Source organism: Bison bison, unplaced genomic scaffold (genome assembly GCF_000754665.1).
Source record: "Bison bison bison isolate TAMUID 2011002044 unplaced genomic scaffold, Bison_UMD1.0 scf7180017864193, whole genome shotgun sequence".
Lineage (NCBI taxonomy): Eukaryota > Metazoa > Chordata > Mammalia > Artiodactyla > Bovidae > Bison > Bison bison.
In genome coordinates, this window is record NW_011494765.1 from 983,193 (window position 1) to 1,006,881 (window position 23,689).

Consider the following 23,689-nt stretch of genomic DNA (forward strand, 5'->3'; position numbering starts at 1 on the left):
GCCCGCGCTGCAGGTGCGCTCGGCCGGCCGGGGTGGCCTGGGTCCGAGGGGTGAGGAGTTGAGGGTAGGCCCCGGGGGCGGTGGATGGGACAGACTACACTGGAAGCCCGACTGGGGAAGCGCTGGTTCCATCGGCCAGCCCCGTCCCTTCTCTGAGCCACTTCGCTGTGATCTGTAACTTGGGAACAACAGCCCCCTAGCGTTGCCAGATAAAATACAGGACACCCGGGTGAATTTAAAGTTGAGATAAACAAAGCTGTCCTCTGGGAGTGGGGGTGGGGGAACCAGAGCTAGTGTTGGAAGAAAACTTAAGAGGCTCTCCTGCAGAGCTGCCCATCACGGACATCTCCCCCCTCCCTGAGTCCCGTGGGACAGGGGCAGAGAAAGATGCTCGGAGTCTTGGCCGCTTCCCATATTCAGTTTGGCTATGACTTCTAGCTCTTTCGGAGCCAAGCTTATGGAAGGGTGTCTGGCAGAGGTCTGACTCCCCTTCTCCCTGCAAAGAAGGTCAGGCTTTATGTCCAGGAGCCTGCTCTTACCCCGGGAGGGTCCTTACCTTTCATCAGCTCCTCAAAGGTCTCTGAGCCGCCAAGGGTTCTGCCAGGGTCTAGCTGTGGTACACCTTGTTGGGGGTGGGGCTGGAGCAGTAGAGTGGCAGCCCGGTGTCCCACCCCTCCCACCCCAGACACTACTTCCATGACTTCCAGCAGGGTCTGTCGGAGGTGGCCCTGAATTCCTTGGATGATGATGCAGAAGGCTCAGGTTGCCTGAGTGACCCACAGGGCGTGGGGGTGGGCCAGGTCCCCTGTGTCCTGTCCCAAGTCCTGTCCTGTCCCTGCTTTCTCTCAGGTTGCCTGTCCCACCAGAGGGGTGCAGCCTGAACATCACCTGTCTCAACGGTGGCCAGTGTGAGGAGGGGCCCCAGGGGGCCAACTGCAGCTGCCAGGAGAGCTTTGCTGGGCAGAGGTGGGTCTGGGCTCCGTAAGCCTGGGAGGTGCGCTGGGGAGTGTGGAGAGTACAGATCCAAAGGCAGGGAGTGGACGTCCGGATCCCCTCCAACCAGGGTGGGTGAAGTGGGGTATGGAATCTTGCTCACCTACTCAGCCCTTACTGTCATCACTGCGCTAGACACTCCACCTCTGTCACCTGAGATCTTTCCTTCTGGGGCTTCCAAGACCATCATCCTCTGTTACCAGACACCTGCTGGAGAGTAGTTGCCTAGTGGTGTTTCTTAGAGCACCACATTCAGCATCAGGACCACGTGGGGATACTATGCAAATAGAGGCTCTGGGTCCTCCTGTCGGAGTCAGCATCCCTGGGCAGGCGCCTTTACACAGGCTCCCCTGTGCTTTCAATGGAGTGAGAGGGTCGTTCTTGGTCACGAGTGTTGGGGTGAAGGGGTCTGCTGCATAATGAGGGTCGTATTCAACTTAGGTCCCCCTGGCAGGGCCCAACCGGGTTGGGACCGTGCTGGGGGCAGCGGGTGAGCGGCGTGGAGGGTGTGGGGCGGGTTTGAGGAGGTAAAGGAGCTGGGGGAGCTAGAGGCAGCCTGGGAGGGAGCAGCTTCCTCAGCCCCGCCCTCTTCCCTGCCTCCCAGATGTCAGATCCCCTGTGAAGCCAACCCCTGCTTGAATGGGGGCACCTGCCGGGCAGCTGATGGGGTGTACGAATGTGTCTGCAATGCCAGGTTCTCAGGCCAGTTCTGCGAAGTGGTGGTGAGTGATGGCCGACGGGGAGGGTGGCCTGTTTTGGACTTTGTGAGATGATGTTGTGGGGGGCGGGGGGCGTGTGTACAGGGCCTGTGGAGCTATTCCTGGGCCTGTCACAGGGTGGGGAGTAGCAGGCCAAGGAGACAGGGCCCTTCCACACCCCTGCACAGAAGGTCTGTTCATTCTGGGGGAGCCTGGGGACCGCCCCCTCCTCCCCCACCGACCATTCCTCTGGGGACCGCAGTGAATTCTGGGATTTACGTTGGTGGCTATAGGAGCCTGTAATCTCTGGTGGTTTCTGAGCCAGGTTTGGAAAGTAGGAAGATTTGGGGAGCCCAGGACTCTAAGCCAGAGAAGGCTTGGCTGCCGTGAAGCCAGGCTCAGCTGAAGGGGGCGGTGGAGGGGGGGAATAGATGGGGGCCAGCAGGCAGCCTGAGCATGGACCTCCCTCTGGCCCCCTCCCCTCCAAGAGGCAGAGCGGACTCTGCAGGCCCAGGCAGAAGTGAGCCAGAGTGGGCCTGGCAAGGGGGGTGGGCACGAAGCCTGGGGAGGCGCCTTGATCTCCACAGGCTTCTGGCGGGCCGGGTCATAAACCCCAATCCCCTCTGCTTCTGGGGAAATGCTTCCTTTCAAGTTGAACTTTACAGCCTCTGGCTCCCCCTCCCGCCCTCCTCCTAGGGAGGAAATGGCTTTACAGCTCCCCTAGGCTGGAGGATGGCCTGCCCTGGTTGCTTCGGGGCTGGGGTGAATTTTTCTCTACAGCCTTGGGCACCTTCTTCAGAGCTGGGGGCTGAGACTGGGACCCAGGCTGCAGTGGGCTGAGAGGTCTCATGGGATGGAGGGAGGGCCGATGAATCTGAGACCCTGGGCCTCTGCCCCCTCCCCAGAAATCTGTGATTCTGGGGCTCTAGAGCTCCAGGTCTGTAGAATCTTTTGATGGGGCATCCAGGTGTCTGTCTGGGCCCCCCACAGCCTGGTCTGTGTATCTCCTGGGGGTGGGGGCCGGCTGGGGGACTCTGAGCTCACCATCAACCAGGTCAGCCTGCTCCACCTCATGCCCTGCATGGGCCCCCTGGCCCTGAGATGCCTCCCACTTGGGGCTTAGGCATGGTCTCTGCAGACCTTCAAAAAACCAGAGCGCCCTTTGGGGTTGGGAAGGATCAAGTCCCATCACTTGTTTGGGTGTCTCTTGAGAGAGGTGGGGTGGCAGGGCTGGGCGCTGAGGCCCACCTTGGCCAGCTGAAGGAAGGACCTTTGGCTGGAATTCGAGACTGCAGGATGGTAGTGTGAGCTGGGCATGGCATGGCATGGTGTTGGGGGTGGACAGAGGGCAGTGCCAGTCCTGGTTCATCAGCCCCTAGTCGTGTGTCTGGGGGAATCTGGGCAGAGCCTCCATGTTCTCCTCTCATACTTACCGAGTGTCTACTGAGCAGGCTGTCCTCTCAGTGTTTTGGGGATACACGGGTGGACAAAATAAACCAAAGATTCCTGTCCTCACGGGCGGCCTCGCTCTCACTTCATCAGATCACTGTGAGGTTTACGTGAAACCCCACGCTTGGGGTTGAGCTCCTACTAGGCATTCAGTAAATGTGTTTCTCTTCTACTGGAAGTCCTTGGTTGTACAGGAATCCCCTTGCAGTGGCTATGATAGGTGGCTCCTTTGCTCGCATACCCCTGGGGCCAGGTCTCTCACTCGCTCTCAGGGAAGCTTCCGCCCCATGATGCTTTTTTCTTCTCCTCTGCAGGGCCTGGGGTTGGGGTGGGGTCTCCCCAGCTCCACTGTCTCAGGCCTCTTACTGCATCTCTTGCAGAAAGGCCTACCCCTGCCGCTGCCGTTCCCGCTGCTGGAGGTAGCAGTGCCCGCGGCCTGCGCCTGCCTCCTCCTCCTCCTCTTGGGCCTCCTCTCAGGGATCCTGGCGGCCAGAAAGCGCCGCCAGTCAGAGGGCACCTACAGTCCGAGCCAGCAGGAGGTGGCCGGAGCCCGGCTGGAGATGGACAGCGTCCTCAAGGTGCCGCCCGAGGAGAGACTCATCTAGGCCCACCTGGCTGCAGCTCCAGCCCCTGTGAGGGCCTCGATTTCTACCTGGAGACCCAAGGAGGCCACTTCTGGGAGCCTGCAGGGAAATGGCTGGCCACTTCTTAGCCTTGGAGAGCTGCTGCGGGGCTCAGGATACCTGCTGGGCAAGTGTCCCCTTTGCCAGGAGCCCCTGCCCCTGCCCCGTGCTGGGCTGAGGGGAAGGGGCACGCTCAGGGAAACAGAGGCGCCTGTAACGTTGTGGACATTCACTGTCCAGCCGCCAGGTCTCGCCTCGGCAGATGCACGGCTGTGCTGGGAGAAGCACCTGTGGGTGCACATGATGTGTTTTGGGGTGTGTGTGTATACGTACAGGTGTGTAAGTGTGTGTGTACCCGGGACTGTTGATCTGCAGATACCTGTGTGAGTGTTAGGGATGGGGTCGTGGGCATGTTGTCCTTGTTTGTGCGTGTGATCGTGTAGTGGGTGCAGCTGGCCCCACGGAGGAGCAGCTGGGCGGAGGAGACCACCTTCTCTGTCCTGGGACAGGGGCAGCCCGGGGCCACGAGTGCTCCTGGAGGCCAGGCCAGGGCTGGCCCAAGGACCAGAGCCCCAGCTCTGGCAGCTTCTCCCACCTCCCGTCTCCGGAGGCCTGGAGGCAGCTGGAAATCAGCGGGATGGGGGGCAGGAGCCAGAGGTTAATGTATGAGCTCCCGGTTCTCCAAACAGATGCTCCTGGAGGGAGATTTGACTGCCCTGCGCTGGAGCCAGGCGCTGTCTGGGATGTGGACTGCAGGGCCGACCTGCAGGAGCCGGGGGTGGAGTTGGGGGGGTAGTGTCTGGGCCCGCACAGTCTGCCTCCTGCGGGCCTGTTGCTCGGAGAACGCGGAAAGCAGCCCTGGCCTACCTCACAGGGCTGTTGTGAAGATGGTGGGTGACTATGGGGAAGGATGGGGCTCTGGGATTCGTTACAGTCCAGCCTGCTGTGGGGCTACCTGGGTCATCCTGTTAGGTGTCCGGAAGGGAGAGGGAGAGCACGGGGAAGGGGCCTCCCCGAGGGGGTGATGAGGATGGAGGAGCCACCCTCCCTGCCCACCTTGTGCTTCTCCAGTTCCTCCCGCACCAGCGAGGCTGCTCCTTCACCTGCAGACCAGTCGCCTCCCTAACGGTCGCTGGGAGGATTTGAGGAGAGGATGCGTAGGAAGCCCTCAGGGTTGTTCCCTGAGGCAGGTGCTCAGCAAACACTGGCACCACCTCTGTGTCCGGGCTGGTCCTGTGGACAGACACAGATGAGGGGAAGAGCTGGCCGCTTTGCTTCCAGCCCCTTCCCTGGTGATGCCGCCACACTAGGATCTCTGACAGGCATCTGTCTGAGGCCCTGGCCTCTGAGCTTCAGAGTCCCTTTGTCCCTGACCTGGAGATGTGCCCTTTGGTCCTTCCTGTTTCCCAGGCCAGCGCCCCCTGTGCCAAGACCAGGAGACCCCTTTCCACTTCTCGATTGTAGGTGACCTTACCCAGCCCCCGCAGGGGTCTCATCCAACTTCCAGAGGCACAGGAATCAGTGGGAGGTGGAGCCATGTGGTGATGGGGCCACGGGATGGGGTGGAAGGGCTGAGGCTGGACGCTAGGCTCCAGGGGCTTGCTTGGTCCTTAGCCTGTAGGAGGTGGGACCAACTTTCCCTGGGGCTCCTGGGAAAGGCAGGGAGAAAACATCTGGTACCATGAGCTTAGCCAAGCTGCTGCCTTGATTAGTTCATCAAGTCAGAGATTTGGCAAACCTGTGTTTTTGCAGATTCCTAAGACAAGACATTCTGGGTGGAACCCCAGTGTATAAAAGCTGGGTGGTTCTTTTTTGTCCTTCTCTTGTTCTTGAGAGTTCTGAGAACTTGTAATTTTCAAGCACAGACCAGGGAGGGAGACACAGACAGAATGATGGGCAGGTGGGGGTGAGGGGTGGGGACAGTTAAGGGTGGGGACACCCTTAACATCCACTCTGGGTGCTTGGTTCAGGTATCCTCTCCAACCCAGCCAAGAGGTGCAGTTTCCCAGGCTCTGCCCTTGCTAATAAGAGGTGGTTCCAGGTATCCCCTTGAGCTTTATTTTTCCTGGAGCCAAGGTGCCTTTGACGTCATTGGTGACCTGGAGCCCTGCTGTGTGGGGCCCGGCAGCCCTGTGCCCAACTGTGACCAGCCTATCCCTCAGAGGCCTGAATGGGAACAGGCTTGGGGGTGGGCCAGGGTCAAAGCCTTCCTGACGACTACATGGGTCCTGCCTCTACCTCTACAAACGCAGATGCTGAAGGTTCCCCGAGGTGGAGTCCCCTCCCTGCAGAGCTTCCTCAGGACACAGGGATACCAGTTTCTCTCCAAGAAGATTTTATTGAACGCACACACAAAATTCATCCTTGGATTTGCAGACTCAGTCCAGCAAGGGAAGAGACAGCAGTGCTCTTGTGAACATGGTGCTCTTGCCACCGGCCCCAGCCAGGGAGACCATGGGGTGGGCTCGGCTTCCCTGAGGCCACCGAGCACCTCTTGCCTTAAGACTCTGCCCCCCATCAGGACAGGGCTCGGGGGTCTGCCCAGGATGGATCTGCAATCTCTGCTGAAACACCTGAGTGTCCTAGAGGCACCCGTGTGGCCCAGGCGTGACACAGCGCCCTGCTTCCGGTGGCCAGAGGACATTGCGGAGACTGAAAGAGAGGACTTGCCCCAGGGGCCGGGACTGACGAAGGTGCTCGTGTGGGGCCAGCAGCCCTTCACACCCCATGCTGTTGGAGCAAACCTCAGGGTCGGGCCTCGCTCACTCACGGGTGGGGGTGATCTCCCAGTCCCTCAGATGATGACAAGGCTCCCTGGGGTTATAGGGGCCTCTAGAAACCCCCTTGCCCCCTCAGACACCCCTGAGACTGTGTGTCTGACCATTCACAAATAGGAAATGAGAAATCAGGTCAAAATGTTCACAATTTCCTGCATGTCTCAGATGGTTGTTTTCTTAAATGGTTGGGCCATATTTTAACTTGGTTTATTGAAACTAGTCAATTTCAAGATTCCATCAAATCAATAAAAGTAAAAAGGAAAAGAAAGATAAAAGAAATAATAACAAAACATTTCAATTCAGCTTTGGTGATGTTGGCCTCAGGAACTTCTATGCTGGCAGGAATCACAAGGTGGGCAGGGAGGGGGTGACTCCAAGCCCTCCTGCCTCCAGGCTGCCAGAAGCCAAGCCTGCTCACTCACCAGGGGCCTGGAGAGGGGCTTAGTGCCCTGCCCCCTCCTGCCCCAAGGAGCCAGGCACCGGGACCCTTGCATCTCTGTGGTGGTAAGCTTGGCCTTCCAGTGGGGGTCTGGGTGTCTGCTTCTCAGCTCTGCCCCCTGAGACCCACTCGACAAGAGTCTGAGCCTCATGTGATCATAACTGGAGACCAGGAGAACCTCTAGGGACCCAAGGGAGAGTGTGGACAGCGGCCGGACCCGTCCCAATGCTCTTGGGTTTGCCTGTTGCCGTCTTGTCTTCTATAATCAAAGTTGCTGGTGCTCCCGGCCCTCATGCAGGGCTGGCTGGGGCTTGGTTTGGTTACCACAAGGGATCCCGTGGATCCCTCAGCCCCCAGATCCCAACCAAGTCAGAAAAACGGAGGTGGAGGGGTTGGGGTGAAGACTCAGTAAAGAAAGAGTGTGCATATTGCTAGACAGGGTTTGGAAATGCCTCGCCAGGTAGATCCTCCAGCTGGGGAGGGGTGGGGGAGGGGGGTTCCTTACTTCAAACTCCAAACCACGTGCCTCTCGTGCAGACGAGCTGGTGTACCGCCAACACTCGTGCCCATCAAGGTGGGGTGTGCGGGCTGGGCTGCAGCTGGGGCAAGAGAACGGGGCTCAGGAGGAGACATCCTGAGGACGCGCGGGGCTCCTGGTGGGCAGTTTCCAGAGGGAAGGTGGGTAAGATGTGGCCTGGGGCAATCGCTGGCCCAGCTGACCTCTTTAGTGCAAAACCCAACTAGGGGGTCAGGGGAAGGGTCGGGACGGGCCAGGCCCCCAGGAGCTGGGTCGATTCCCAGGCTGGAACTGGCGCCATTCTCCAGAGATGGGCAGTGTGGAAAGGAGGAGGGGCGGCAGAGAGGGTTCCCATCCCTTCCCACCAGTAGAACCTGGGTAGAAACAGCAGCAGGGGAAGCAGGGCCGGCCGGCCTTGGCTCGCCCCACCCTCAGCGCTGCTCACTCGAAGGTCTCCCATTGCTTCCTGAGCTGCTCCACGGAGCCGGGGGCTGGGGCCGAGCTCACATCTTGCTTGGTTTTCCGTAACAAATCCTCAAAGGGGTCTCTGGCCTCTCGTGGAGCAGAGGGCTGCAGTGCTGGCTCCAGGCCCTGGGGGGGCCTGGCTGGGAGGAGTGGGGGTTCTCCAGGCCTCAGGGCCAGCCCTTGCTTGGCCTCGGCGGCCCTGGCACTTGAGCGGGCCAGGGGCAATGTTCGGATCCTTGAGGGGGCGACTGCTGGGGGACCCAGAGGCTGCAGGGAGTGGGTACCCATGGGCACTTGGCCAAAGAGGTTGGGCATGGAGAGGGCAGACAGGTTGGGCTGAGATCGATGTGGGGCACAGAAGCCAGAATTGGACAGCAGGAGGCTGGGGGCAAAGGCTGGCCCCAGGGAAGCAGGAGGGGCCCCAAAAGGCCCAGCTGGTGCAGAGACCAGGGGCATGGTGGGCAGTGTCGCTGGCAGAGGTGGGACAAAGGGGTTGAGTGATGGCTGTGGAAATGGGGTGGGGGTCCCCATGGGGGGAAAACTAAATTGGGGAGTAAATGGGGTGGCTACATTTGGGGCTGTAGGGCCTGGTGGAAGGGAGCTGCCCGACCAGGTTGTGTTAAGTGGGTCCAGCAGGGCCAGCAGGGCATCACTGCTGCTGCCGGCAGCCCCTGGGGCCAGGCTGAGTGGCTGGAGCAGTTCAGTGGGGTCTTGGGGTGCAGCACTGGAGAGGAGCCCAGGGAATGGGGTTGAGCTGAGGGCAGCCCGCCTTTCCCGCTCAGCCGGCAGTTGTTCCAAGAAGTCGCCAAGGGCGATGCCGGGGGCCTGGAGCTTGGCTGGGCGGGCAGTAGGAGGCGGGGGCACGATGCCCAGCTCTGGGGTCTTCCTGCCCTGGGGCCGGGGGATAGTGATGCTGCCCAGGGTGGGTGTGGGCACCTCCTCCTTGTCGCTGGGGTTCAGGAGGCCATTCTGGTTCTGGGGCCTGCAGGGTGAGGCCAGGGAGTTCCCGAGCAGGGCTGAGGGCTTCTCGGGGCAGGCGGCGGGCGGCTTGCTGGGGATGGCCATGTCATCCTGGCCTAGGCTCCAGAGCCTGCTGTGCGGGTGGGCGAGCTTCAAGGCCCCTGGTGTCCCACGGCTCCTGTCACTTCTGCCCAGGTCCAGCCTCTGCCGGAGAGAGCGAGGGAGGCAATGACTGCAGCTGACCGGGGACAGATGGGCTCTCCCCACCCCCTCCTGTGCGCCAGGGGGACACTGGGGCTGTGGTCCTGGGAGTGTGGCCAGCTAGGTCTCTGGGGCTCAGGGAAGTTGGGGGCTCGGCCCAGATCAGCAGTAGAAAGCAAGCCCAGGTCTGTCTGGACTCCAGGCCAGGCTTCTCTCACTAGGGTGGCACAAAGGGTCTCCAGAAAAAGCCCTGTCTTTTCAAGCCAGCGCTGCTAATTAGTTTTAGGAAAAGGACTCCATCTGCTGACCCTCTACTGGCCTGACCCATTTTACTTTTCAAAGCGTGTGGGCACTTTCAGCCACCCCTGAGCCCAAGAGGGCAAGTGAGGCTCGGGGGCTGGGTGAGGGCATACTGGCTGGGGATGAAATAGGACTGGGCTCTGTCCAGCTCTGCCACCTGCTGGGCCACGACCTGGGTGTCATGTCCCTTCTCTTGGCCTGAGCTCCCTCATTTGCAGCCTGGAAATAGCAATTCCCTACAGATGGGCTTGTGTGAATCATCGGATATGTGTGCTAAGTTGCTTCAGTCGTGTCCAACTCTTTGAAACCCCATGGACTGTAGCCCCCCAGGCTCCTCTGTCCATGGGGATTCTCCAGGCAAGAATACTGGAGTGGGTTGCCATGCCCTCCTCCAGGGGATCTTCCTGATCCAGGGATCGAACCCTTGTCTCTTAACATCTCCTGCATTGGCAGGTGTGTTCTTTACCACTAGCGCCCCCTGGATACGTGGGAGCTTTGTGAATTCCACACTGTGACCCAGGGACTGCAGAGTCAGCAGCCGCCTGGCACAAGTGAGGAGACAGGCACAGGTGGTGACAGACTGAAAGTCTCAAGGAAGATCAGGGGTCACAGGTGAGTATCCAGAGCCCCAGAGCTCTGATCCACAGGCTCTTCAAGGAGCCTGGTGAGGTGGGGACAATCCCAGCTCCATCAGGGGTCATGGCGCCGCCCATGAAGCAGCGGGCAGATTTTCATCAGGCTGTAGCTGTTCTCCAGCGATCACTGTGTGCGGGGCTCTGGCCACTGGCCCGCCCGGCAGAGTTTGCAGTCAGAGTGACTCTGAGCACTGGCTGAGGGACTTGGAAAAGTGGCTCTTTCTCCCTTGGTGTCTCACTGTCATGTGGGAAAACCTGCCTCACGTGCAGAAAGTGCCCCCAGCCCGTGCCCACCTCCAACCACCATACCTGATAGTCAAAGGTCCCCGGCTGCTCCCTCAGGTCTTTGGGGGTCCGAAGGTCTTCCAAGCTTTTGGCCTGGCCCAGCTGCTGCAGCGGGACTTCCATGTCGAGGTTGCTGAAGACATCCTCCAGGAGGTTGATGCTGGCGGCCCGGTCGTGTGGAGCTGGGGTGGGGCCCACGGGCTCCCTCGCTCGCTGCTCCGGGCTTTCGGCCTCGTCCCCTGCACTGTCTGACTCCTTGAGTGTCCGATATGGCTGGGGCCTGGGGGGAGGCAGAGCAGGCTGGATTCTCCCACCCAGAGCCGTCCCGGAAGGAGCAAGCAGCCCCCACCCCGGAGAACTTCCAGGCCTCAAGGAGCACAGCTGGGAGCCTTGGGAGAGGAGAGTGTTCTGGGTCCCTGCAAGTGCAGGTGTCTGAACAGTGCCTGTCAGACAGACAGACAGACCTGGGCTGATCTCGGGTTCCGCTCACTGAGGGGCCTTGGGCAAGTTGCTCTGGCTCTAGCTTGCACCAGGGAGCCCACTTAGTTTCCTCCAGACCACAAGACCTACCATAGAACTGGTCAGCAGGCTCCCACACCATTCACACAAGGCATGAGGAATGGGGCACGGCTGGAGAGGGAACCGGCAGGAGGACTCACTCCTGAGCCCGTTGTCCGTACCCTCACCCCTGCAGTAGTCGGGTCCTGGGCCCAGCCTGTGCGGAACTGAGCGGGGGGAACTCTCCCCCAGGGGGCTGCACAGTGCACCCCAGGATCCTCAGCCACGAACTACCTAGGCCTCAGCCTGTGCTGATCTCGGTTCCAGCCCTGGTGCCACCTCTTGCTGTGGGACCTTGGGCAAGTCACTTAACCTCTCTGAGCCTCAGCTGCTCCCCCGTTCCAGAGTGCACGTCCTTGCAACTGGTGGTGGAGATGACACGAGCAGACGTGGTGCCGGCTGTACAGCAGGCATGCTGAGGCTGTTAACACATCCTGTGCATTCATGCACCAAAATCTTATAGCCAACCCAGGTGCTGGGGACACTGGGTGCCTCTCGCTATCCTCTCTCACAAGCCTGAGCCCCAGGGTACGTGGAGAATGCTGCCCAGACCTCTTGTGAAACTAGGTCGGAGTAGCATCCTACCTCCAATCACAAGGCTCTGCCCCCTGGGTCAGGCGGAAACTGCTCATGGCTCTGGTAAAGTGGGGAAGGTCGCCACCTGGTGGTCTGAAGGCCCACTTGCATGAACCTGGGCAGGGGGACAGTCAGTAGAGGAAAAGGGGCTCAACCAACAGTCTTGACTCTGGCAAGGACTGCGTCAGACTGTACTATCTCCCTGAAGCCATACAAGCAGCCCATGAAGTAGGACTCACACCCTCCACTTTATAGATGAGGAAGCTGAAGCTCAGAGAGGCAAGTAACGGAACCTAAGTCACACAGCACCTGGCAAGAGGCAGAAGTGGAAGCCAAGTATGAGAAACTTCTAAAGTCCCTCACTTGCTCTAACTAAGCCATCTGACCAAGCTCCTTTAACCAAGTTTGAACACAGTGAAGGAGACAAAGAAAAGTCAGTGTGCTTTGTAGTTAAGGAAACAGAGTTTCTTTAGAAGGAATTCATTTTAAGATGGCTGTTTCCCTTTAAACACACACAAAACCCTATGCTTTTCATAGATCGTGGTTCAGGGAGTGAGCATTATTTTAAATAATTAAGGCATCAATTAATTTAAAAAGAACGTGGCTGGCCAGATCCCACGGTGGGGGTCCTTGGCTGTTCTCTGTGTGGGATCCTTTTACCAGCAAGGCAATTGTAAGTTGATACATGGCTGGACATTTCTTATTCCAATGATGCAATCTTTATTTTAATTAATAATAGAAATAATAACTGATACATTAAGTCTATGATATTATAGATACTATTGCTTAGGACAAGGCTTTTCTCCTAGTTTTAATGAAGGAGATTCACTGTACAGACCAGGCAGCACGCAAAACTTGGGCAACACTGGCTTAGGGCACTGCTCTCTAAGTGAGGACCTCAGGAGGGGGCTGACTTGCCTGCAGTCACAGGGGAGCTGGTGGCACAAAGGGCCAGAAGCTCCTTGCCTGTGGGGGCAGTGGCAGGAAGAGAGCTTTTGGGCTTGTCGGGTGCCCCAAGGAACCCACAGGCCCAGCCTTGGAGGAGAGAGTGGGTGCAGGGAGATAGTGAAGGGGGCTGACAAGGGGGGAGCAAGGGGAGAGCCCCTCTTCTGTAATCGGGCTGGAATGGTTCACTCCCCAAGGTCTGCTGTGGGTGTTCAGCAAAGGGCAGTTCCCTTCCCCTGAAGGCTCCCATTAGAAACACCATGCAAACAGATAAACACAGACCAGAGCTGGCCCTCTGCTCAGTCCCAGCTGGGAAAAGCCTGTGGGTGGAGAGGCAAGAAGTGGCGAAAAAAACAGGCAGCCACCAAAGCCCAGTTCCCGGGGTGGCTGTGTTGTGGTGAACCTTCTTTTTCTCTTTCTTTGTTGCAATTTGTAATTAGAAGGAGGCTTAGGCTATAAATAATAATGAGAAAAGTTATCTTAAAGTCAGACAAATCGGTAAGATCTTTGGCCATGCCATCATTAATATATATATATTCTATACCAGTAACTTTGTTTTGTTTTTTTTTTTTAAACTTTAAATCTGACGCTCCATCTCCATGGCTTCCCAAGGTGTGCTGAGATAAAGGAAGACTGGGCAGCAACAACCAGCCTAACCGCAGCCGACGCTGCCGTCGGCAACCCCAGTAACAGTCCAGTGCATTCTCCCTGTGAGGAAGGAGACCGATGTTCCCGTCTCACACCTTCACAGCCCAGTCACCCTTGTTACCTCACCCCATCGCCACAGGCCCTGTGGGGCTGGCGGAATGAACGCCCTGGGAGGAGGCACACGGGGGGCCGGGGGAGGTGCGCCGCCCTGCACGCGGGCGCCGGATGGCAGCAGCCCCAGGCACCCTCCCCACACGCAAGCACAAGCTGGCCACCCCCGCCCCTTCAAGTGGTCCCGGAGAGTCACCAAGCCGAGCTCAGGAAAACGGAAGAAGGAAGGAGAGACCATTCAAAGGGAGTGGAGAAGAAAAAGCTTTCGGTGAAGCCAGAGCTCGGGCCCTCTTCCCGCTGGCACTCATCGTCAGAGGAGTCTTCGGAGAGGAAGACAGCATAGTGTCGCAAGGGCCTTACGAGGCTGGGGCAGAGGGAGACAAGAGAGAAGACCGTTAGGAGGCACCTCAGGACCCCGCGTGGTGGGGAGGGAAGGAGGCCTGCAGGCCGGTGCCTGACCCTGGCCTCCCTCTGCCGGCCAGGGAGGAAGCTGTCCAGAGAAGGCCCGATGGGCCCCCACGGTGAGGAAGCTGGTCCCGAACAGAAAAGAAACTGTGGGTTTGCCACCTGTGTCAAGAGCCTTAAATGCATCTATGACCTCATGATTTCACTTTCATTTAGATACCCCAAACTGTAGCAACAGATTATGCACAAAGATGTCCATTACCACTCTGTTTATAAAATACGAGACAATCTAAATTTCTGCAGTAGGAATCTGGTGAAGTGAATTATGGTACAGTTGGCTGAGTATTATCTTCTCATTAAACTATGTTTATAAAAACCTTCTGTCTCATTTGCTAATGGAAAAATGCACAGGAAAAAGACTGGAAAGGCAGGTGTCTAAATGTCAACAAAAGCTAGGGGATTTTGGGTAATTTTTTTTTCCCTTCTCCCATTTTTTATTTTCGTGTCTTCTACATTTTCTCCAATGTGCATATCTACTTCAATAATCAGGAAAAAATAAAAAATGAAAAAGTTAAAGAAGAAAGTGAGCCACGTGGAAGAGCACTCGCAAGAAGGCCCTTTTCTGATTAGCGGCCGCTCTCTGGAGTCTCCCTCAGATGCCTCTTCAGAGAGTCTTTTTCATCTGTGATGTGGAAATTAAATATTCATTGTTATAAAAAATACATCTCCCTTGTCAGCCACCTGTGAGCTCTACCTCTATAAACACAAACACATACACAGCCCAGAGAAACTCCACGCCGGCTCCTATGAATTATACACTGACCAGGGCGCGTGAGAGGCGTGTGCTCAGGAGAGAGAGGCTGGACCCCACAGCTCTTGGTTCAAATCCTGGCCCCACGGCTGCTGCCCCAACATACAACTGGGGAGCCGGCAGCCCACGCCTCTACCCAGTGCAGAGGGCTGGACGCACACCGAGGGTCTCCTGGGCACTGGTGAAATTTGGAGAGGTACCTCAAACACAGGAGACACAGGGATACCTGATCGGGACTGTCTCCTCTCTCCCCAGACCCCAGCCAGAGCAGTCTCCTTTCTTTGCCTCATATGATGCAATTCCCTTCTGACTTCATTTCAGGAAGAGGAAACATGTCCAAAAAAGTGCATGGGTACCAGGGCTGGAGGGTAAGTGAGAGACAGCAGCTGTCCCTGGGGGGACTGGGCAAGTGGGCTGTGACCCACCATCCCCGGTGCTAAGACAGTTGTTACCCAAGGATATCTTGTTCTTTCAAATGTGGAATCAAAGCTGGCGCCCAGGGCTGAGGGCCCAGCACGATCACACTTGACCCTTCATTGCCTTGCACTGTCCCTGAAAGTTAGCCAGGCAGAGAGTTTTGTCCTCGTACTGAAGGGGAGGTTGAGGCTCAGAGAGGGGAATTCACTTGCCCAGGGCTGCACAGGGAGGTCACCACTCTCCTCTCCATTCCCAGGCCGCCTTCCCGGGTGTCAGGGACAAGATGCATGTCAGCCCACCAGGACTGGTGGCAGCATGGCCTAGAACGTGCATTTGTCTCTGCTCAGGAGAGAGGGCAGGAAGGTCTGACCCGCAGGAATGTGCCCTGGCCAGCACAGGGGCCAGACTGGGACATAAAATACAGCTCAGCAGAAGGGCCACTTTCCACATGGCGCCTGGAATCTTGCTCTGAATCACAGTCCTGGCCTTGCCAATCTCTTGATGGTGATTTCACCTCAGCTGGTCATGCAGTGTCTAAAGCATCAGCAGTACTGATGTTCAGATGTGTCTGGAATGACTTATTCATCTGTCTAAAGGTTAGGAGGACCCCTTCTTACTTGCCAGCACTGGACTGTTGTCCCGAGTGGGGTGGGGCGCAGCGGGGCAGGCACTCTGCCTTAGGCTGCACTCAGAGAGCTCGTGGAAGGTGCTGGGCAGGCGGGAGGCTCTGAGCAGGGCGGGCGCTGCTTTGTGCCTAGCCCGCCCATCTCTGTGCTGCTTTCCTGCTGCCCCCGCCACCTGCCTTTGCCTTTGCCTGCTGCACTGACTGCCCTGGCCTGCAACACTCAGCTCAAACCGCTCTCCTAGATGCCTTCCTGGAGCTCCCAGCGGAATTTTCTCCCTAGATGGAGTGGGCTTCTCCTTGGGCTGAGTGGTTTAGCACTTCATCAGTACAGCTGTGTGTGCTGTGTTTAGTTGCTCAGCTGTGTCTGACTCTTTGCGACCCCATGGACTGTAGCCTGCCAGGCTCCTCTGTCCGTGGGGAGTCTCCAGGCAAGAATACTAGAGTGGGTTGCCATGCCCTCCTCCAGAATCATCAATAGAGCTGAACCTCTTGCAGTTCTGTTTGTGATGAGGTCCTCAAGGGCAGCAGCCTGGTGCATTCTCTCTATCCCCACACCCCTGGCACAGTGTTAGGGCAGAGGAAGTCTGCTGAGGGACTGAGCAGAAGCCAGCGTGCTGGGGAGACGAGGCCTCGCACGCGCCCATTTTATCCCTCTTTCTGGACACCCACCAGGCACATGATCCTTTGCTCAGCTTGAGGATGCAGTGTAGGAAGGTCCCCTCTCTGATGTGGAGAAAAGGGAACCCTCCGACACTGTTGGTGGGAATGTAAATTGGTATAGCTACTATGGAGAGTCGTATGGAGGTGCCTTAAAAAACTAAAAATAGAGTTGCCATGTGATCCTACAATCCCACTCCTGGGCATACATCCAGAGAAAACTCTAATTTGAAGGCATACACGCACCCAATATTCATAGCAGCACTATGCACAATAGCCGAGACATGGAAGCAACCTAAATGCCCATCGATAAATGGACGGATAAAGAAGATGTGGGACATGCATACACAATGGAATATTACTCAGCCATAAGAAGGGATGAAATAATGCCATTTGCAGCAACATGGATTGGACCTACAGATTGCTGTACTAAGTGAAATAAGACAGAAAAAGACGAATATCATAGGACATCATTTTTATGTGGAATCTAAAATGTGATTTAAATGAACTTATTTACAAAACAGAAACAGACTCACAGACAAAGAAAAACTTACGGTTACCAAAGGGGAAGGTGGGTGATAAATTAGGAGTTTGGAAATAGCAGATACAAACTACTATATATAAAATACATAAATATCAAGGTCCTACTGTAGAGCACAGGAAACTCTAATATCTTACAATAAACCATAATGGGAAAGAATATGAAAAAGAATATTAATTTAAGAATGAATAGGACCACGTTTATGGATGAAAGTGTTATATATACGGGGGCAGGTGGGAATCTCAGAAAAATGCTTACAATAGTATCCACAAGGAGGTACTGTGCCAGTGTCTTTACATAGGTTATTTCTACCACCCTGCCCCCACCCCCCAGCAGGAAGGTGTCACTGCACAGATTTTAGAGAGGACAAGACTGTCATAAGTCCATTCATCCACCTGTCTTGTCCAGTTACCCATGCACCCAATCGAAAAGCACAGCCTGAGTGCCGACTGAGAAGACCCAGTGCTAGATGAGCACTGGGGGTCATGGTGAAGAAGAAAGGTGTGATCAGGCCACCCAACCAGGAGGTGATGAGCAGGGACTCCAGTTCAGAGCCCTCTCCTTCCAGTCCTCTGGGCTGGTGGAAGACTGTGTACATGTGGGCCTCGTATCTCTGCTTGAGTCAAACTGAATGAGGCTTTGGTGACGCTCAAATGCATCTTGAATGCATTCCAGAACCTGTCCAAGCACAGTCCCCTCCTCTGGCTTTGACAAGCAAGCAGAGAGCACAGCTTGGCACATTAGCTGCATGCCACTAAAGCTGCCAGCAATATCTGGATTCATACGAGAGCCAAGAGCCTTTGTGCTGGACTCTACCTTGGTTTTGTTGTCAGGCTGCTGCACTTCCCATCATTGTCAGAATCCAGTGACTCCCGCGGGCAGATCACAGGTGCTTGGGGGCGAGGTGGGGGAGAGGGAGCCTCACTGTCCAGCTCAACATTTTCCTCTCCAGCTGGCTCTTTTGACCAGGCCAGGCTGGTCGGGCAGGGCTTCAACATGAGGTCCAGGGTGTCTCCTGGACACACTATCTGTCTCTCAAGAGTGATGGAAATACCCAGACAAGAACTCTGCCATGTGGTTTGATGAGAGTTTCTTCAGGTCCAGGCTTTGGGCCACATGGATGACGATGCTGACACTAGCAGTATTTACAAGTGTTGGGCTAAATGCTGTCCGTACGGTTTCTGATTAATTACTCATCACATTATCCTTATTCTGCAGATAAAGCAGCCAAGGCTCAGAGAGGCAGAGTCACTTGCCCAGTGTCACACAGCAGCTAAGGGCAGAGCATGGAATTTGGATCCGCCTGACTCTAAACCACTTTGTGATCCTGCCTCTTTAGTTCTGTGGATCTGAAACAATGAAATAAGGGGTTGTGTGTTTCTCCTTCCACTTTTGATAAAAGGTGAGATTTCAAAATAAACTTATTTAAATTCAGCTGCTCATGTTTGCCCATGAAACATACAGTCAGATATTTGTCAGAGATAAAGGATAAACCGTCGAATATGTCCAGGTTTAAATTTTTTATTAGCTTAAGGCAGAATATGAAAAAAAAAAAGCATACCTCTTCCCTCATTAACCCAATTCAGCTACTACCCTGCAGTCTGCCACCCACCACTTGCCTGGATTTTATTACACACAAAGAGCTGTCTGTGAAAAGGCAGGTCGTGGCAAACTTGGCTACCCAGTGAGGGCTGCCGGGGTCTTGGCGAGAAAGAAAGGCCCGCTGTCCATCACATTCAGAGCCCAGCGTCTCCCACGGCTGCTCCCGCCTCTGCCCACCTCATCTCGGCGCGGAGTTCCCATGCAGATGACTCCCCGAACCCTCTCTAATGTTTGGTGTAACGTGTCGCTGGCTAGCACGCGCGTGTGACAGTGGTGACAGGCGCGGCTGTTCCTTTTTAAATACCATGTCAGAGACACGGCGTCAGGAAGCGGGGACGTGCTCTGTGGCTCTCTGCCGTGCCGGGATCGCACGGGCTTAGTTTTTAATGAGGAAGATCTGCATCTCGAGAGTTTTTTTCATGTGTCACATCGCGTGGACAAATCAGCAGCACGTCACGCTGGCCCACAATGAAATGCTGACAAATGTAGATATTTCAAATTTAATTGACATTTAAATATACTTGAGATAAAGAAGGGGAAAAAATCAGCAAGGACTTGGTCTCCAGAGGTAACGAATGAGGGGAGCTGGTGATCATGTTTTAAAGGATCATTTCATTCCAGCACAAAGGATCTTTACTTTACTGGACGCCGCTCTGGCATCCACTGATTACAAGGCTCCTGTTGGGCCGCTGGGCAGGGACAGGCCCCAAGACAAGGCCCGTCTGTCCACCCTCCCCCAAAGTGCTAGCCAGACCGACCTCGGGACAGTCATTGTACCTCCCTGAACCTCAGTTTCTTATCTGCAAAATGGAGATTCTACAGCCCTCTCATTAGTCTTATCACAAGAGCTGAGGACACTCGTGAAGGGCTTCACACGGTGCCCAGTGCACGCTCAGCTCCTGCCCAGATGCTACACTCACCTGTCCACAAACAGATTTTGCACCTCTCCACCCTGTTCAGAGTCTCCCCTGGGTGTTCAAGGACGAATAGGGTGGTCCTGCCTTCAAAGATCTCCCCAGTCAAGGTTGCTGGTCCCCAGCTGGGCACGTCTCAGCACATCAGAGTCACCTGAGAGCTCCCCCACCTGGAGGCGCTGACATGCCTCCTTGCCAGCACTGCCACACAGGGCTGATACTCTGGAGGGCACCTTAGCACAGGCATGGGTTAAAAACAGAGAAAAAGGCTCTGAAGCAAGTCTCTTCTATGGAAGGGACGAGTGTGGTGGAGGACCCATAAGGGAAGCTCTGGAACATCCACTGGAGCTATTCCGTGTGCCTGGGGCAAGGCTAGGACTGCTAAACAGGAAGAAGAACTAAAGACAAATATGGGAACCTGCTGGACACGCGGTCTTTGTTCTCAGTGGTAGGTGAATATCCACTTAAGAACAGCGATGAGAGACTCGCTGCTGTGATGAGAAGGTGTCTTCCTGTCCCGTGGACTGGTCGAGGGTGGATGGTGAGTGTGAGGCCAGGGCCTTTCCTTCCTGTTGGGGACTTGCCCTGCCAGAGTGCAGTGGTGCGTGTGCCCAGCTCAGGGGCCCCTGGACAAGGCGCCACCTGGGAGGTGACATGGGGGCTGGGCTTTAATCATGAGTCCAACAGAGGCTGTACAGTGGCCTGGAGGTGTCTCTGTGGAGGAGTGGGCACGGGGGCTTGAGGGTGGCAGGTGGGGTTGGCAGGGACCAGGTGGTGTGAGGTCGGGGTGGGGCGGTGGTGGCCTGGGGAGCCGGCACGGGGCACTTACTGGCTCCACTGCCCTCATCTCCATCTCCTGGGTTAGTTGTGCCTTTTACCTTTCTTTAGTATCTTGCTAATTGTCCACTTATTCATCAACCTGTGTCTGTCTATCTGCCTTCCTCCCACAAAGATCACTAGTGTGTACTCCTCATGTCCACACCCACACCCAGCAGGCTGAGGAGACCTTCCCTGGTGCCGGGTGGACACTCACGCAGGCGGAAAGGCCTGGCTCCACTCTCCCACCCTTCATGTTCTCTGCTGGAGGGAAGACGGGGAAGGGGACACCTTGGGGGCGCTCTCCTTACCCGGAAGAGAAATTATGTAGATGCTGAGAAACACCCATCCCTCATCCTGAGGACAGTCTCTGCCTGCCAAGAGCGCAAGTCTTTTCTAGGGACTGAGGCAGCAGTTGTGGGAAGGTGTCTGGTGTGGAAGCAGTGGGTGTGGATGTGGGACCCAGTGGGCCTGGGTATACGTGCGGGAGCCAGGGCAGGTCATTCCCCCTGACAGTCTTGGTTCCCCCGTGGCTGGGTGGGCTGACAATGCCGTCACTGTGAAGGCTTTGGGGGAGTAGGGGAGGCTAACCAAGATGACACATGTCAAAGTACTGGGCCCAGAACAGGTGCTTGGGAAATGGTGACATGGAATTTGGACTGGGGAGGGTGCTTGTTGGTGTGGCAGAGCCTTTCAGAGGAGACTGAGCTCAGTGACATCTTGAGGAGGGGGTGCTGTGTCTGAAGGCATCATAAAGGCTTGGCTTTTCAGTTGCATCTAATCCCCTACTGTGACCACTCCTGGGAGAGTCCCTCCTTCCGGGTGGTAGGTGGAAGTGGTCGACATGAGGGGTTCCTGTGTCTTCCTGGGCTGCTGTGTATGCTGGGGGCCCTGCGGCAGCTCCTGCTTTTCTAGTCTGGGCTCAGGCGTCATGCCTGGCTTCTGTCTTGGCTTTGTCTCTGGGGCCTAAAACTCACCGGTGGAGAGCGGGCAGGGGCCAAGTCGGGTCAGAAGCCTCTTGCCTCGCTAATTGAGTCTGCACCCACCTGCTTGATCTCCTGGCGGCTTGCCAGGCCGTAGTGCCCAGGAAGCTGCCCCTACCCCCTGGGTCCTAGGGCCCAGCTGGCACCCTGGAGATTGCTCCCGGGGCTGATTGCAGCTTCTAGCTCTTAGAGGGCCAGGCCAGGCAGGTGCTGCTAAGCCTCCTAATCACGCCTGGCTCATAGCAGGTGCTCTTTACACATCTGTGGTTGTTAACTGACACCAGCCCTCATCTCCAGGACGCTGGGCTGTAAGCTGCCCGCGGGGATTCCTCCGTTCACTCATTCAGTAAATATCCCTGAACAGAGCTGGGCCAGGCTCTGGTCTTGAAGTTGAAGAGTCAAAGCTGATGGTCACACAGCCCTGCCCTACTTACAGACTATGGGGGTGTGTGAGTGTGCGTGTGGCATGCGGTGATACACGACACGGTAGGTCATGGCTTCGTCAGGGGAAGTCCTGGGTGTTGTGGGCTTAGGAGGAGGCAGGCTGCAGCAGTCACGGCTGCTAACTGAGGATGCTTGTGTGGCTCCTATGGGCAGCTTCCCAGATTGTGTTCTTTGGGATGTTAACAGGTATTGCAAAAAAAAAAAAAAAAAAAAGACAGCAAAGAGAGTTGTGCAATGTCTCGGACTGGCAGCTGGTGGGCCAGGATGCTGCCCAAGTCTGTGGATGCCAAGCCAGGCATGTACACCAGGCCCTCACTCTTGGGCAGCTCTGGGTCTGGGCAGGAGGCAGAGGGGCTCCGGTTGTGATCCTGAGCCAGAGGCCGTGCTGAGCCCAAGGAGACTCAGCATGGGGGCAGGGAAAGTGGGGGTGAAGCAGACGTCATCTCCTGCCAGAGCATGTGTGCAACCAGCCTGAAGAGATACGACTGCAAAGTGTCCTGAGACCTGGTCTTTGGGCAGAGCTCTCACTAAATGCTTCTGGCAGCTTCTTCTGATCTTACTTTAATCTTCGGGGGCTTTGGGTACTGGGGTCATGCAGTGCAATTCAGATGAGCAGACTCTCCAATTCCTGAGCAGTGGGGGCTGGCCGTTTGGTGCACACACTGCCTGCCCAGCCAGCACCACCTGCAGAAGTACCCCTCGTCCAGAAGGATTTCTAAGGCCAGCCGCATGTCCCGATGGGTCTCTGGGACCCAGATTCCCGGGGATTCCACAGTTCTGATGGGAGTGTAAAGTGGTGTGATTCTTTCAGAAAGTTATTTAGCAACACAGAACAGAAATCTGTCTAAAAGACTGGTTAAGGACAGACGTTCCTGGCAGTCCAGTGGTGGAGACTTGGGGGTGTGGGCTCCATCCCTGGTGGGGGAGCTAAGATTCCATGTGCCTTGAATCTCACATGCCTTGAGGCCAAAAATCAAAGCAAAATAAGAAGCAGTAGTAACAAATTCAGTAAAGACTTAAAAAATGGTCCACGTCAAAATATCTTAAAAAAAAAAAAAGACTGGTTAAGGGTTGGTCTTTGGTGTTACGGACAGCTCTGCCACTACCTAGCTTTGTGACCAAGTGCAGCCAGCACTTCTTGGAGTCACAGCTACTACTTCTATACAACAGAGCTAATGACACCTACCCCTGCCCCCAGATTTCCATGAGGATTTAATGAAACAATGTATGTAAAATGCTTAGCATGCCGTATTCAGTTAATGGTAGTTGTTCTTATAATGATATAAAAACTTGGAGGACAAGGACATTCACTTTGGCATTTTTCACATTTGTGAAAAACTAGAACAGTTTACAAATCCCATATAAGGGGTGTGGTCAGGCAGACCACATAGATACACACAGTGGGACCTTCCATTCCATGGTCACCACGGGGCTAACAAGGACATGGGGATAGCGGCCTGTAAGCGTGGCTAAGGACAGACTTTCCTGGAAGTCCAGTGTACAATGGGATATTGCAAGGAGGCTGGCAGCTCTGCAAGATACATCTAGAAAATCTGCAGAAATGCTAGTAAGTGGTGGAACTGAAGCAGTGGGATTCAGAATGAACTTGTCTCTTTTCCTTAACTTCCAGCTCACCTGTAAGGCTACTGGGTTATTTTTACAAACAAAGAAAATTACTGGTAAAGAGCAGTTTTTTTACATGGATCTGGCCAGAGAAATGACAGGGCAATGGCTTACAGGCCCCTGGTGGCTGAACATAGACTCTTCTCACTTACTTATTTCGAACTCCAAATAACCAGCCTACAGCGGGTCAAGACTCAGGTGGCTGGAGGGTGCTCTGTGTCACCTTTAGCGGACAAGGTATGCACTGACGGAGCTCAGTCTCTGCGGCTGGCAGGACTGGGCACACCTCAGATCTACAATGAGCACGAGCTCTGTCACCATTAGGACTCAGAAGACAGCCCTATCCTTCCAGGTAATTATGCAGATTTAAGAAAAGGTGGGGACTGCTCCTAACTGTCTCCCTCCCAACTCTCACAGCAGAATGAAATTTCGCGAATGAAAGAGAGGCACCTGGGGACCAGTAGGTCATCCCTTTCCTTTGGCCTCTGCTTGCTGTGTGTGGTCCTGAGGGGCGGGCAGTACTGAGCAGTGCTGCCTTTTACAGCTTGCTATCGACTCTTTCTAAGCCTTAGGTTGGATGCAAAATTGCCCCATATCTAGCAAGCCGGAGGGAAGATAAGGTGGGGCCTGGGAGCCATGCACGCTCCCGTTGAAAAGCCTACCTTTAATGG

At 55.6% G+C, this 23,689-nt stretch overlaps 2 protein-coding genes across 5 annotated transcripts in view; one reads left to right on the top strand and one right to left on the bottom strand.

Moving 5' to 3' along the window:
* The window catches only part of CRB2 (crumbs family member 2), a gene marked incomplete at its 5' end in the record, with an annotated part of 24,655 nt that extends 17,825 nt beyond the window's left edge, over window positions 1-6,830 (top strand). Inside the window, 3 exons of the mRNA XM_010844117.1 lie at window positions 850-966; window positions 1,598-1,715; window positions 3,521-6,830. Coding sequence (XP_010842419.1) covers window positions 850-966; window positions 1,598-1,715; window positions 3,521-3,745 — 460 coding nt within the window. The remainder of the gene's footprint in view (window positions 1-849; window positions 967-1,597; window positions 1,716-3,520) is intronic.
* DENND1A (DENN/MADD domain containing 1A) overlaps window positions 6,084-23,689 on the bottom strand; it is a 520,043-nt gene continuing 502,437 nt past the window's right edge. For all 4 annotated transcript variants that reach the window (XM_010844030.1, XM_010844029.1, XM_010844031.1 and 1 more), the window contains 2 exons: window positions 10,367-10,622; window positions 6,084-9,125 (listed from right to left, as the gene is read on the bottom strand). In XM_010844030.1, the coding sequence (XP_010842332.1) occupies window positions 7,938-9,125; window positions 10,367-10,622 (1,444 nt within the window). In that variant the 3' untranslated portion in view covers window positions 6,084-7,937. The remainder of the gene's footprint in view (window positions 9,126-10,366; window positions 10,623-23,689) is intronic.